The following is a 14033-nucleotide window of genomic DNA, read 5'->3' on the forward strand; positions in this document are numbered from 1 at the left end:
AAAGGATAAGAAATCTCTGGAAAAAAATCAAATGAAACGGAGGCAAGCAAACTGCCAAATAAAGAGTTAAAGACAATGGTTACAAGGATGCTCAAGGAATTTAGTGAGAACTTCAACAGTGTGAAGGACATAAAGACCATAAAAAAGAACTAGTCATGAATGAAGGACACACTAACTGAAATGAATAATTTACAGGGACTCAAAGTAGAGTAGATGAAGCCGAGAATCAAATGAGTGATTTGGAAAATAAGGAAGCAAAAAAACATCCAATCATTCCCAGTCAGGGCACATGCCTGGGTTGCAGGCCAGTTCCCAGGAGAGGACAAACGAGAGGCAACCATACGTTGATATTTCTCTCCCTCTCTCCTTCTCTTACCTTCTAAAGATAAATAAAATCCTTAAACAAACATCCAATCAGAACAACAAAAAGAGGAAAGAATTTTTAAAAATGAAGATAGTGCAGTGAGCCTCTGGGACATCTTTACGCACACCAACATTCACATCACGGGGTTGCAGAAAAAAATAATGAAGGAGAACTTCCCCAACCAGGTGAAAGAAATAGACAAGTCTAGGAAGTGTAGAGTCCCGAATAAAATGAACCCAAAGAGGCCCACACCAAGACATATCTTAATTAAAATACAAAAGGTTATAAACAAAAGAGAATCCTAAAAGTAGCAAGAGAAAAGCAGTTATTTTCTTGCAAGAGAGCTCCCATAAGACTGTCAGCTGATTTCTCGACAGAAACTTTGCAGGCTAGAAGGGACGAGCAAGAAATAGTCAAAGTCATGAAAAACAAGGACCTACAACCAAGATTACTCTATCCAGCAAAGTTATCATTTAGAATCAAAGAGCTTCCCATATAAGAAAAAGCTAAAGGAGTTCATCACCACCAAACCAGTATTATGTGGAATGTTAAAGGGCTTCTTGAAGAAGAATAAGAAAAAATGTTTTAAAATATGAATAAAATGGCAGTAAATATAGATCAACAATTGAATTTAAAAAACAAAATAAATGAACAAGCAGAACAGAACCAGACCCATAAATACAGAGAATATTGTGATGGGAGGGGGACCGAGGGGATGGGTAAAAATGGTGAAGGGATTAAGAGACAGATACAAATTGACTGCCCAGAATAGTCACGGGAGTATAAAGTCCAGCATAGGAAATATAGACAATACTATGCTAGCCCTGGCTGGTGTGGCTCAGTTGAGTGGGCATCCTGCTGCAAAGTAAAAGGTCACCCACATTCAATTCCAAGGTCAGGGCACACACATGCATGGGGTGTGGTCCCCATCCCCAGTCTGGGCGTGTGGGAGAAGCCATCAGTTGATGGCTCTCTCACGCATCGATGCTTCTCTGCCTCTCTTTCTCTTTCCCTTCCCCTTTCTCTAAAAAAGTCAATAAATAAAATCCTTAAAAAACACTATTCTAATAATTACATGTGCTGCCAGATGGGTACAAGGTTTATTAGGATGATCACTTAGTAAGTTATATAAGGTCTAATCACTGGAGAGTAGACTTGAAACTAATTGTATGTTAACTGTAATTGAAAAAGATGTAAGAAATAAATAAAAAGAGCCTAATTAATTAATTAATTAATTAAACTGGCTGGAGTCTTAGTATTATCTTCCAGAGCTGGGTTTTGAAAGATATACCTCTCATCGCTGGCCTTTTAAATAATCATATACTTAAACTAGAGTTTCCTCTGAGAGAAACAAGCACAGACAGAAGGCCAGAGTTCAATTCTGTATGGACCTTAGCACAGTATAATATAAAACCTGTTGACACCACATTTCTTCCATGAAAAAAAAATGCAGAGGGTAAATGAAAATTTTGCTAGGAGAAAAGCAAAATAAACTATAAAAGAGTTTTTGTAAACATGTATTTGTACGTAGAATTAGAATAATAATAATAGGCTCTAGAAGCATAAAATTTCAGAGTAGAAAGGGGGTTTAAAGCCTAATTCCCCAATCAACATTTGAGTACAAACTAATTGCTTCAATCCAAAAACTCAGTGTGAAAAAACCCTTTTATTATTATTGCGATAGCTCGATTTTCATTTAGAGACGATGGGATAATAGAAATAACCGCAGATGTTCAAGGCTCCCTTCTCTCTCACTGTACCATGGTGCTGTGGGGTGTGTGTGTGGAAACATCTGTCCTTGGTGTCATCGCCTACACAGTCACCTCTTGCCCCCACTTGCTCCAGCAACACACCCTTCCTGTCCACTTGAACCTTTGGGCTTGAAGCTTTCTTCTTTTAAGACGCTCGTGTAAATACCTTTGAGCCAGCTTGTGAGGCCCTGGTTGCGTGAACACACAGCCAGACTCTACACTGGGGCTCCACAAGCTGGAAAGCATGTTCCCTCTGCAATTAATCAAGCCTTGGTACTGCTGCCTCGGGGGGCTTTGCCTGGGAGGCATTAGGGCCCCTTTGTCCAGAAGGTACAGATGTCAGCACTCTTATCACTTACCCCTGGCTCCTAGTCTGTCCACTAACCTTGATTCCAGGGAAGTTTTTTCTACCGAAAGGAGATGGTCCCACCCTCCTCAAACATCTCAAACCTCTGGCTAACCTAAGGTTTCTCAACCTTGGTACTACAGGTACTTTGGATCAGATCGTTCTTAGTGGTAGAGAACTGCACTGTGCATTTTAAGATTTTTAGTGGCATCCCTGGCCTTTACCCGCCAGGTGCCAGTAGCATCCCCATTTTGACAGCCATTATCAAATACCCACTGGGCTTACCCCAGGAGTCCCATCTGTTCTCCTAAGACCCAGGCTCTGATACACAACTGGGAAGACTCACAGTCTATTTGCTTTCCTTGAGACAACGAATGCCTTCCCCAACCCCTTCCCCGAGGTAATGCATATGAATGTGAAGAGCAAAGCAAAGGAGGGAAGAGAAATGAGATGCATCAGGGAACATGGTTAATATTTCAAAGGCATTATCCCATGTATGTTGTATTTTCTCACCTGTTGCCTTAAAATGTACACCACATCATTCCAGTACCTCCTTTGTGTGTATACTACCTTTTGTATATAGACTACAATAAACAAGCATATAGCAAGAAATTTAAGAGGCAGACAGGTTTAATCACTCAATTCTGATCAATACAACAACAAAAAAGATTCTTCACACCCAACACATATGCCTGAGATACCTGTACAGGTTCACATAAAACAATCCTGGAGATTATAGTTTCAGTTCTACAAAGGTGTCCAGGCCTTTATTCTGCATATTTACCAACTTATCACCTTGCTGTAATTGGGGGGGAAAACACCAGCTGAACCTGAGGCTAAGAGAAGATGAGATATTTTAGCTTCTAAAACCTCATTTATGGAGGATCTGAATCTTAGGTCATTTCAATTTCTTTTAAAAGCCACGCGCTCACACAAACAGGCTTTTGATGCTGCTGAGCATTAGTACTGATTCCAATTCCTGTTTTATTCACATATCCTCAGGTCATTCATTAACCATGAATAATTTTTCATTTGACTACAGAACTCTACCATAGCACAAGAGGTTGATACAAAGTTTACAACTATTTGGGGGAAGTTAATCACTTTGCTATAATGTTATTTACATGTTGCTACATTGGTAAACTGCAATATATGAAAGCATTAATTAACCCTTCCCCTCAACCAAAATTCAGCCTAAAATCAGCCTCTTCCTCCGGAGCACCTCAGCCCCAGCACACAGCAACAGCTGTGCTTACGCCCAGCCACCCCGCCCTGGGGCAGGGCTGCCGAGAGGCCCGAACTCCCAGAACTGATGAGACGCAGCAGCCATTCCACTCTCCAGTCTAACTCCTGCCTGACCTCCAGATGTTATTTAGCCCAAGTGATTAACTGACAGTTCCTTTTCCGTGGGTGGGGCCACTCTGATTTGCACCCCTGCCCTTACTCCACTCGCCTATTACTTCGCCAGTATAGTAAATTATGCTCACTCATATTCACAGTCTGCCTTAAAGGTTTACAGCAAAGTTGAACAACTTTTAACATTTCTCCCTTTTTTTCAAACTGAGAATTGTTTGGTTAAGAAATATTCTGGCTTATAGTTATTTTTTCTTTAGGGATTCAGACAGTCCTTTGGCACTGTGTACCACCTCAAAGGATCATTATAAATATTCACTAATATTGAGGTGACTGGTGACAATACCAGCTTAATATAATTTTATGCGAAACATTCCAAATAAGCCCCCTAACCACTTTTTTTTAAAAATGTAGTTCACACACACTAACACTGATAGAGTTTACTCTGTGACAGGCATGTTAAAACAGATCACCCCATTTGATCCTCACAATTGTCCCATGAGGTATGTTATTATCTCACTTGGATTCCCCTGAAAACAGAGCTTGAGACAAAGACTTTATGTGGTACTGTTTTGGGGAGATTACCCCTGAAGGCATGAGTGGAGGCTAGAGAAGCCCAGACAGGGAAGGAAGAGAAAGTCAATAAAGGGGTTCATTATTGAGACACCATTGTGAGCAACAGGGACTCAATGCTGCTTGACCTCCTGAAATACAGACAAGTGCCTCTCAGAATTGTCCAGCAGGACAGGAGGAAGGAACATCTACCTACTGGTCCCCATGCCCCACTGATCATGGGTTACCCAGGAGCCAGGGAACTCTCACCGGGAAGAAAGCAAAGGAGCTAGGCCTTGAGCGTTCTCAGGGAAGACAGCGGCTGCAGCCAGCCACGGCCCACTGAAGAGATGGCTGCAATCAGAGGTGAGGTACATGAGTTATGGCAAAAGACTTCCGACACAGTGAGTATCCTCCCAATTCACAGAGAGGAAACCAAGGTACACAGCGGTTACCTCGCCTGCTCAAGGTCATAAGGTTGGCCAGTGGCAGAACCAGGTCTCAAACATGGGCCACCTGGCCTCAGAGCCCACGGCCCTAACCACGTGCTATCAAACCCAGCACATGAAGGAGGATGACGGCTGCACGCCCCTCCCCCCTGGAGAGGGGCGCTCTTTCCACTGACTCAACTTGGAACCTGTGTTTGTGCCATTCATTTAGACATCACAGTTTCTCCTTTGAGAATTCATTCTAATTTGCAACAATACAAGAAAATGTTCCTGCAAGGTTGCATCTGTATTTATGAGTTGAATGAACACCTTGCAGCTGACAGTGTGTAGGAAGACAGCGATTCAGACAGTGTATACCACTTGAGGGAAAAGGAAAAACAAAAAACACAAAGCTCATACAATATTTTTTGAGTTCAGAAAAAGCTTTTCAATTTTTTATTAAAATGTAATTCTTCAGAGTATAGAAATACACCTGGCAGTGACTGCTACATGTCACCCGTCTGCTTCTAACATACAGAAGAAACACCTACCAAATTCTGCCTCATCAGCATTTATTGTTGTACGTATATATAATCAGAACAACACCAAAGTGGCTGCATTTGACAGATTCTTCTAAAGCAGAGTTTTCTAACAGATTATGTTGCCCCTTGATGAAAGTTGTGACAACTGTGAAGGTTCTGAAAGATAAGCTTGAAGGGCCACATTTCAACTGTCAGGGCAAGACGCTGGAGGTGGCATGCACAGAGGGCCTGGGCGGCAGAGGCCTCGGGGGAGGGTGTGGCCGCCCCCGTTTCTGCTGTGCGCACACAACACTCTGAGGAGACGAAGCACACACAGGAAGGCATTGCCTCTGCAGGGGAAGGGTCTTTGGGTTTACATACAGCAATTACAAGACCTCACACCTAGGAGAAGGCAGGAAAAGGAGACTCCCTACACATAGTCTGGGCTTCCTCCGAAGGACAAGGACCAGTGTGGTTACAGGAATGGGGACGCCTGGGGACCCTGCCTTCGGGATGTGGAAGTGTGCAGTAAGAAGGCCTACTTCCCTTCAAGCTCATGCAAGGCACTGGATGGACTCCCTTACTTACTGTTAACAAAAACAAAACAGCCTAGAGAGGAGAGCAGTGCTGGCCCTCGGCGTGCACTCAGTAAGAGTGAAGTGTCGTCTATGGTTTGAACTCAGCCTGGTGAAATACACACAGAGTGGCCCTGAACTGCCTGTGAGAGCCCCCAGGGTCTAATCACTTGAGGGCACTGTCCTCCTTCTTCTATCCACTCTGGCTCTGGCTAAAACTTCATCGGAAAAGAGGAAGCAGGGAGCTCACCTGGGCTATGTGTTTGTGGACCTGGCATTTTACAGTGAACTCTTTCTTCCTGTTCCCACCCTCTTTTTGTCCAAAAGGAAGGCAGACCACAGTTGCACAGACTGAAAAGGAGACTGGCCAGCCTGTGTCTGGAGCCCTCCTCCAAAGAGCCCTTTTTGTCAGCCTTCTCCCACTCTTTTGGGCAGACTCACCTTTCCTAGTCAAGTAGGTTTAGCTTGATGTTTCCAGAGGACCCACTTTACACTAACTTTGCATTTTAAAATGACCTCTGAATTCCAAAAGTTTGCATGAGATAATTTTTTTCCAACATACTTCACTCCTCATGACTGCTCCCTAGCATCCTGCAGGTGGGATTCACAGTGTGCGGACATTCTGGTCTGTCTTCTCCACGTAAGCTTCTCTCTTTTGTTGAAGAAAAGACACAAAACATAATTGAAGAGGGAAAGACACAGTAAAGAGCTTGCCGTGTTTTCCAGCCCAAATGGCAGACATGTCTTTCTGAGGGATGCCCCGAGGATGTCGGGAGAGTGAAGGACAGATCTCCCTCACCCTCAGGCCTGTCAGATGGGGGCGGAAGAGCCACTCTTTATCCATAACCCAGTAAAAGGGACGACAGGCATCAGGAGAAACTGCCAGACATATGAAAAAGTGTCAAGTGCCAAACCTCTATCTTCCCTCAAGATACGGATCAATGTTAAACAATTTTAATATGTTTGTCAAAGTTAGATACATCAAATAGGCATTTTCTCTGTGGCCACAGCATTCCATAGTTATCTTGGGTTTCCCCTGGAGTGGCCCCGTTCCCTTTGACCTCATGGACACTATCCTCTCTGTGTATTTTCTGCTGGACACAGATAACTGAGGATCCCCAGGAAAGATAAATGGGGTAACAACCCCAAAACCCAATCTATAATGCCCAATGTCTGTCTCCACAGAGAGGAACACAGGCTTTACTAAGGACATGGACCACTAAAAATTATATATACATATACACACTCCCTCCATAAAGAAGACATCTGATTTTGAGTAGATTTCCCTCTCACTCAGAAGCATTTGGCCCAGACAGGAAGTCAACCCATTCTGGGTTGCAATGAGATCACAGGAATCACAGGGCCAGAGCAGAGGGTGGGCCAGAGTGAGGAAACTCCCTGCTACTTCCAGGGACTTTCAATCTTTCCTAGGAATCCACCTTTGGAAAAACGCTCACTTTATTGTTTCTACTCATCTTCCGCTCCACCCTGCCTACCTTGGGCATCTTTGTCTGGATCAGCTCTTCTGGGGTGTTACCCAAGGGGGGAAGGAGCCGCTTTTTGCTGTTTCGAGTCTCTGAGAGCCACTGGGGAGGCAATTCAAAAGGACCAAAACCAAACTGCAGGGAATACTTGCCAGAAAACATCTCAGGTTCCACAGGGGCTGCTGGTGCCACCTGGGATATAGAGTCCACTGTCCCCGGAGGCGGCACAGAGGGTGCAAACTGTGGCCGCTGCTCGCCCTCCAGGCAGGTGCTAGGTATCACCTTGGCCTGGAGGTCAGCAGAGCCAGTGTACTTGGCTTCGCTTTCTTCCTCATCCTCCGTGGGCTTAAAGATCTGCTGCTGCCCGATGTGGAACATCTCCAGGAGCTGGCTTCCTGAGCGCATGCTGGGCTCCAGGCTGGCATCAGCCAGCCCACTCCCTACACTCACCACATTACGGCGACTGTACCGCTGGTGTAGCTGTACCAGGGTCCCTACTAAGCACTTGCGAACAGATTTATTCACAGTAAGAAAGAGCACAGGGTTCGCTAGCAGGGAGACCTTGGGCAACCAAATGGCAGTGAGCAGCAAGAAGACAGAAGTGTCAGGGACATTAAGCACAGTCTGGTAGACGACCAGGGTAGCGTACGGCACGCTACATAAGATGAAGACCATCACCATTGAGAGCAGGGTGGCGTGCAGCTCAGCCTCCCGCTGGGAGGCATAGGGGATGGAGATGGTGTTCTGTGGGGTCCGCAGGGCTGCTATGATGACCTTCTTCTTCTGGCTGGCACTCAGGGCCCGTCGAATCAGTATCAAGAAGAGGAAGACTACGGCCACAGGCACAATGACTGTGGTGATGTTATAGATCAGAACATACACCAGGTGGCCTAAGGAGTTGCTCCAAGCTTCGGTGCAGGTGGACATGGCGTAGATGTCTGCCACATTGGTCACTGCAAACACTGGCACACTGGCCACCACTGCATGGGCCCAGATGTACATCACCAGCTCACGGGACCTGGCATCAGATATTTTTCTCTCCAGCGGATAGAGAACGGAGTAGTACCTGCAAAATGCACACGCAAAATTCATTTCACAGGAGAAAATAATGCTCTAAATTAGGGCAATCTATGTTACCAAAAGTAGGAGAGACTGGAAAAAAGGTCGAGTTCTTTCATTCTGCCTAAGAAAGAGGGAACCACTGGGGGAATTAGGTAGCCAGACCTTCAGTTTTGAGGACTTTGCTGTACAATTCATAACTGGCTTTATAATTATTGCCACCAGGATTAAATCCCAAAAAGTGCTCTCAATATAAAGACTGCTTCCATCTGCTGTAAAGACATTTATTTTTCAATTTAATGGTAATTTGTAAAAAGATTTTCCATGGGCCACAGAAGATTTAGGGCAAATTTCGAAGCCAGTAACATAAAGAAATTTGTCTGCACGCATTTCCAAAGCAGCATATGTATAGAGTAACTTTATAGCTGCTTGGGGCAGAACCCAATACAAAGGATAGACTCTAACAAAGTCCTTCCACAAACTCTAGTGACAAAAATTATGCCTGATCTCCCTGGCTGGTGTGGCTCAGTTGGATGGAGCATCGTCCTATAACTGAGAGGTTGCAGGTCTGATCCCTGACTCCCCTCTGCCTCCAGATCTGGAGGCTACCATCCAGGTCCAGGTGCAAATAGGAAGCAACTAATAGATGCTTCCCTCTCACATCAATGTTTCTCCCTTCTTCTCTCCCTGTCTCTGAAAGCATTGAAAATAAATGTCCTCAGATAAGGATAAAAAACAATTTAATTATGTCTATTCAATAGTTATTGTTCCAATAATAATCATTTAGTAACCCTAATAGTAAAACAATTAATGGGTCTGAAATGCCTGCATGATAAACTTCTTTTTCTTCAAGTGTAACTTGATTATTCTACAACCACCTAATCAGAATTCCAAAAGCACCTTGTTTCCGTATCAGCCATGGTTTGGTGGAAATGAGTAGTTCTTCAGACCCTAGGGCCACCTCTGTCAGGAAAGGGCTGCCACTAGCCATCAGAGATATGGTGATTACCAGAGATGAGCTCTGCCCACTTTGCTTCAGTCAGCTAATGCTGGAGTCACCTTACAACCCTGTTAACATTCGTTCACACCAGGGCCAGGTAAGCATGCAAGCTTTCCTGTCACAGGATTTCTGAGCACCACCTAAGTGCCAGGCACCAGGTTACAAAGAAAAAAGGACATACAGGAATGTTTCTAAAGTTAATGAAGAAAAATGCATGCAAACGAACAGTTATAAATGAGGAGATGATAGCTCTATTAGAGGTATGCACAGAGGTTTGGGAAAGGGAGCACCTGGGACAATGTCAAGAGAAGGTGGCACTGGTGGAGTCTGGCGGGGGGGCCAGCTGGGGGAGACACGATGCAAACACAACAAGACCGTGGATGATCAGAGATGTGTGGAGCACAGTGTGTTCTAGATCTCTGTCTGGGAGGGGGAAAGGAGAAAAAATGCGAAAGTTATGCATGCTCTCAATTTTATTTCTCTGAATATAGATAAAGTTTTCTTTATCACAACTCTGTAAATACAATGTGAAGGCCTGGCACCCACACATGAATACATGCTCAGGAGTCCACTGTCTGATTCCTCTCTTCTAACTGGTGGATAATCGACCCAGGCATCCGGCCATTTTTGCTCCTGTTATGTATCGGCAAATAGACTGCAACACGAGCACACAGGCTCACCATAAATAATTTTGTTAAGTGTGTACATCTCTAGAAAATAATGCAGGAAGTGTATGGCCTCCCAATCAACTTGCTGACTCGGTGCTGTGATAACAGAAGTCTGAGAAAGCAGTGAGAAAAAGGATCGTCCTCCCTTCATCTTCATGCACAACACACTTAAGCTTACAGGTAATCTGTACCTCTGAGTAATAAAATAGGAACCTGCTGGCCTCATTTTTCTACTAAAAGGACTTGTTTACCCTTTAAAAATAATAATGGCAAATATATAGTAGATTTTCTGATGAAAAGAAAATAAGGATTTCTTATGGCTAGCATATTTTCCCCTCTAAGCCCAAGTGCCTAGAAATAACTCACTGTTATTACTGCATTGATTCCAGCTATAAAAGTATTCAAAATAATGTGTTCCCACTCTTGTTGAATCCTACTCTTAAAAAACTTCCAGGATTCATATCAGCATTTTTCATAATAGCCAAAAAATGGAAACAACCTGACTTCCATCAGCTAGTAAATGGATAAACAAAATGTGGTAGAACCATATAATGAACTATTATTATTCAGCAATAAACAAGAATAAGTTGTTATAAGAGTAGATTCTAAGAGTTCTCATTATTAAAAAAATTCCTTTTTTTTGTATCTGTATACGATGATGGATGTCAACTAAACTTATTGTGGCAATCATTTCACAATGCATGTAAGTTCTTTATGCTATACACCTTAAACTTACACAGTGCCATTAAACTTGAAGAAGGAAAGGAATGAAGTACTGATACATGCTACCACATAAATGAGCCTTGCAAACATTATGCTGAGTTAAAGAATCCAGACATAAAAGAATACATACTGCATGATTCCACTGCAGTATGGACCTTACATGAAAGGTCCAAAACCAGCAAACACATAGAGATGGAAAGTAGATTAGTGGATTCCTGGGTCCGGGGGTGGGGATGGAGAGTGAGTGTGATGAGCAGGAGGCTTCTTTCTAGGGTAATGAGCTGGTTCTAAAGTTCAACTGTGGTGATGGCTGCACAGTTCTACAAAGATACTAAAATTCATTGACTTGTTCACCTATAATGGGTGACTTATGTGATGCATAGATTATGTCCCAATAAAATGTTTTTTAAAACTTCCAGAAAAGAAAAATCCACAATGTGGACAGAAGAGTTAAACCCTCACTAAGCAGGTAGTACAGCTAAGGCACAGATGAAAGGACACCTGCCATAAACACAGGCGGTCCAACACCAAATTCACTAAGGCACTCATCAGGATGTAATTTGACTTTTCACTCTGATTTTTCACTGTATAGCACAGTGCTGTGCAATGGCTCTCTCCAGATATTCAAAGGCCTCTTTTGGAGTATGGAAGGGTTGTACAACGTTACTGGAAAGCCCCCATGGCAAACTGGCATCACACGGTGTACATCCAGCTGGCTGAAAGGATTTGAGTGCTTCACATAGTATTTTGAATGCAAATTAATTGCAAACATTTTAAAATGACGGAATTCTAGATTTCTGATTTCTCTTCTAAGAAGATAGTCCTGCCCACTAAATTTAGATAGCCACAAAGCAACTATTGGGTGCATCTGTTAAGTGACTGACCCCAATGAACACAAATGCAGACACAACCCCAGCCTGGCTCTTGCATTTGTCACCTGCCTACTCTGCCACTATGGATGGTGAGTTTCTAGTGAGAAAATTCCAAAGAGCTAGAGTGGCTCACAGCAAGATCTGAATGTGCCAATCAGAAGCAAAGCCTATGGAAGAAGAGGCAAATATTGGTGGGACCCATCCAAGTCCAGGCCACAAACAATTCATTTAATTTTCCTTACTGCTGAGGAAACTGATGCTCAAAAAGGTTAAGCCACTTTGTCCAACCAGAAAGCAATATAGGCAGGCCCCAGGGATCCCTCTCTTAAGCCAGCAACTTCTCCTAGTATGCAAGGGCTTTGTGTGACTGTGTCCTCCATGTGAATGACCCTCCATCCACATGACCCTGAGCTAATACACTCAGGGTTCTGGGCCTGAGAGGCCAGAGTGACTCCACAATCCATAACCTCGTAAGTCATTAAGGTATCAAGTATGTTTTGAATGAACATAGAGTTTTAAAAATCCAAATTCATATAAAATGCATTTAAATTTATCATAGGGTATCAAGTCAGAAGAGCCAGTATTATCCCTTTAGCAACTTTTCCTCTCTGAAAATCTTGAAATCAAAAGTACTCATGGGCACAAAATACTTTTCATTTCTTGTTTGCTTATTTAAGTCTATTCCCTAAAATGTATTATCTCAAATGTATTCAGGACATGCTAGCAACAAAGGGAAAAGGCAGGAAGTTGTTGATTACTGAGATCTTTACACTTAACTTTGATGAATCTGATCAAATTACATGTGATGGCAGTAGCTAAGATACAAGATTCATTCCAAATGAACATTGTCTTAAAGAGGATGGGAAGAGAAAACAACAACCGAGCCAGTATGTGACCTTGGAAATAAATCCTCCAAAGGGATTCTGGTATTATCTGGCCAGGTCCAAGTGGACTAATCACGCGTTAAATAACCACTGAACTATTAAATCATGCATTAAATAACCACTGAACTGTTTTCTTGTTCTTCTAGGAATGTTTTCGTCCTACATCAAAAAGCGCTAACTGTGGACTTACCAATCAGATGAGCCTATCTACTGCAAATGGCAACACAAACACCACCAATCCCAACCACGCTGAAGCTCCACCGTGATCCAGCCACTCTGCCCAGCATCCTCAGGACGTGACCTACTATGTCACATCTTTTCTCAATGGTTCTATTTTCTGTAGTTGCTGTTCAATCAACATTGTGAGGCTTCTGTTCTGGCAATTCATTCTCTTTCTGTTGACCACAAGTTGACTAAGATGTGGACTAATGACTATTTCCCACTTGCTTCGTGATGCTAATATTTCAATACACTTAAAAAAAGTCGAGCCCCTGGCACTTGATCTTACCTGTCCAAGGCAATGGCGGGGAAACTAAGAATAGTCACAGAGCAGAAGACTTTGTGCAAAAATTTGACGACTTTGCAGAAGAGCATGGTGTAGATCCACCAGCAACAGTGAGGACTGGTGCTGAGGACGATGTCGAAGGGCACGCAGACCAGGCTGGCACAGATCCCCGAGCAGGCCAGGTTTTTAATGAACCTGTTGGTGACAGATTTGAACACGGTTGTGCGGCAAGTTGACCATAACACCATGAAGTTTCCTGGCCAGATATGCAAAATAAATAAATAAAAATAAATTTTAAATAAAAAGAAAGAAGACAAAAAAAGAAAGGAAAATACAGGTTAAAAAACACTGAAAAACTCCATTTCAGAGTTGATTTCAAAGGATTTACTTTAAATACATATTATCTTGTCTATGTATGTGAAATTATTAAATCACTTATGTATATCTCAAAAAGTCTAGAAGAATTTTTAGTGGTGAGTTTCATTACTTAATTTAGGCATATCCTGTTGTTGCCCTTCATAGCTCTTATCATCATTATTAATGTGTTTACTTGTGTTATGGTGCTGATTCAGTCTCCTCTGTGGATAAACAACCTGTTAGGTGTTACTTCATCTTAGGCAGTCTACACTCGCAAAGTTTGCGAATGAGACTTCCACCAAGATGGAGGCATAGGTGGAAGCATTGTGCCTTCTCACACAACCAAGTTTACAAACAACAAAGTTTTAGCAACAAAAACGCAGCCAAACCACAGAAAATTGAACTACACGGAAGTCTGACAACAACAAACCCTTCAGCCAAACCGGTAAGAGAGGCAGAGCCAGCAGCAAAGCAGGGTCAGGCAGGAAAGATCCACCAGACCAACCTGGACGTACAACCCAGGTGTGCCGGCAGCCGTGGGCAGATCCCAGGTGTGGAGTAGCAGGTGGACCCACTGAGGGCGCAAGGTGG

At 43.2% G+C, this 14033-nt stretch overlaps 1 protein-coding gene across 1 annotated transcript in view; it reads right to left on the bottom strand.

The window, feature by feature from the left end:
• Nucleotides 1–5366: 5366 nt before the first annotated feature.
• Nucleotides 5367–14033, bottom strand: part of GPR176 (G protein-coupled receptor 176) — a 100425-nt gene continuing 91758 nt past the window's right edge. The window contains exons 2-3 of the mRNA XM_037161833.2: nt 13089–13341; nt 5367–8440 (exon numbers count right to left, since the gene is read on the bottom strand). Of these exons, the coding sequence (XP_037017728.1) occupies nt 7318–8440; nt 13089–13341 (1376 nt within the window). The 3' untranslated portion in view covers nt 5367–7317. The remainder of the gene's footprint in view (nt 8441–13088; nt 13342–14033) is intronic.

This window comes from Artibeus jamaicensis, unplaced genomic scaffold (genome assembly GCF_021234435.1).
Source record: "Artibeus jamaicensis isolate MK-2021 breed Jamaican fruit bat unplaced genomic scaffold, CSHL_Jam_final contig_1132, whole genome shotgun sequence".
Taxonomy (NCBI): Eukaryota; Metazoa; Chordata; class Mammalia; order Chiroptera; family Phyllostomidae; genus Artibeus; species Artibeus jamaicensis.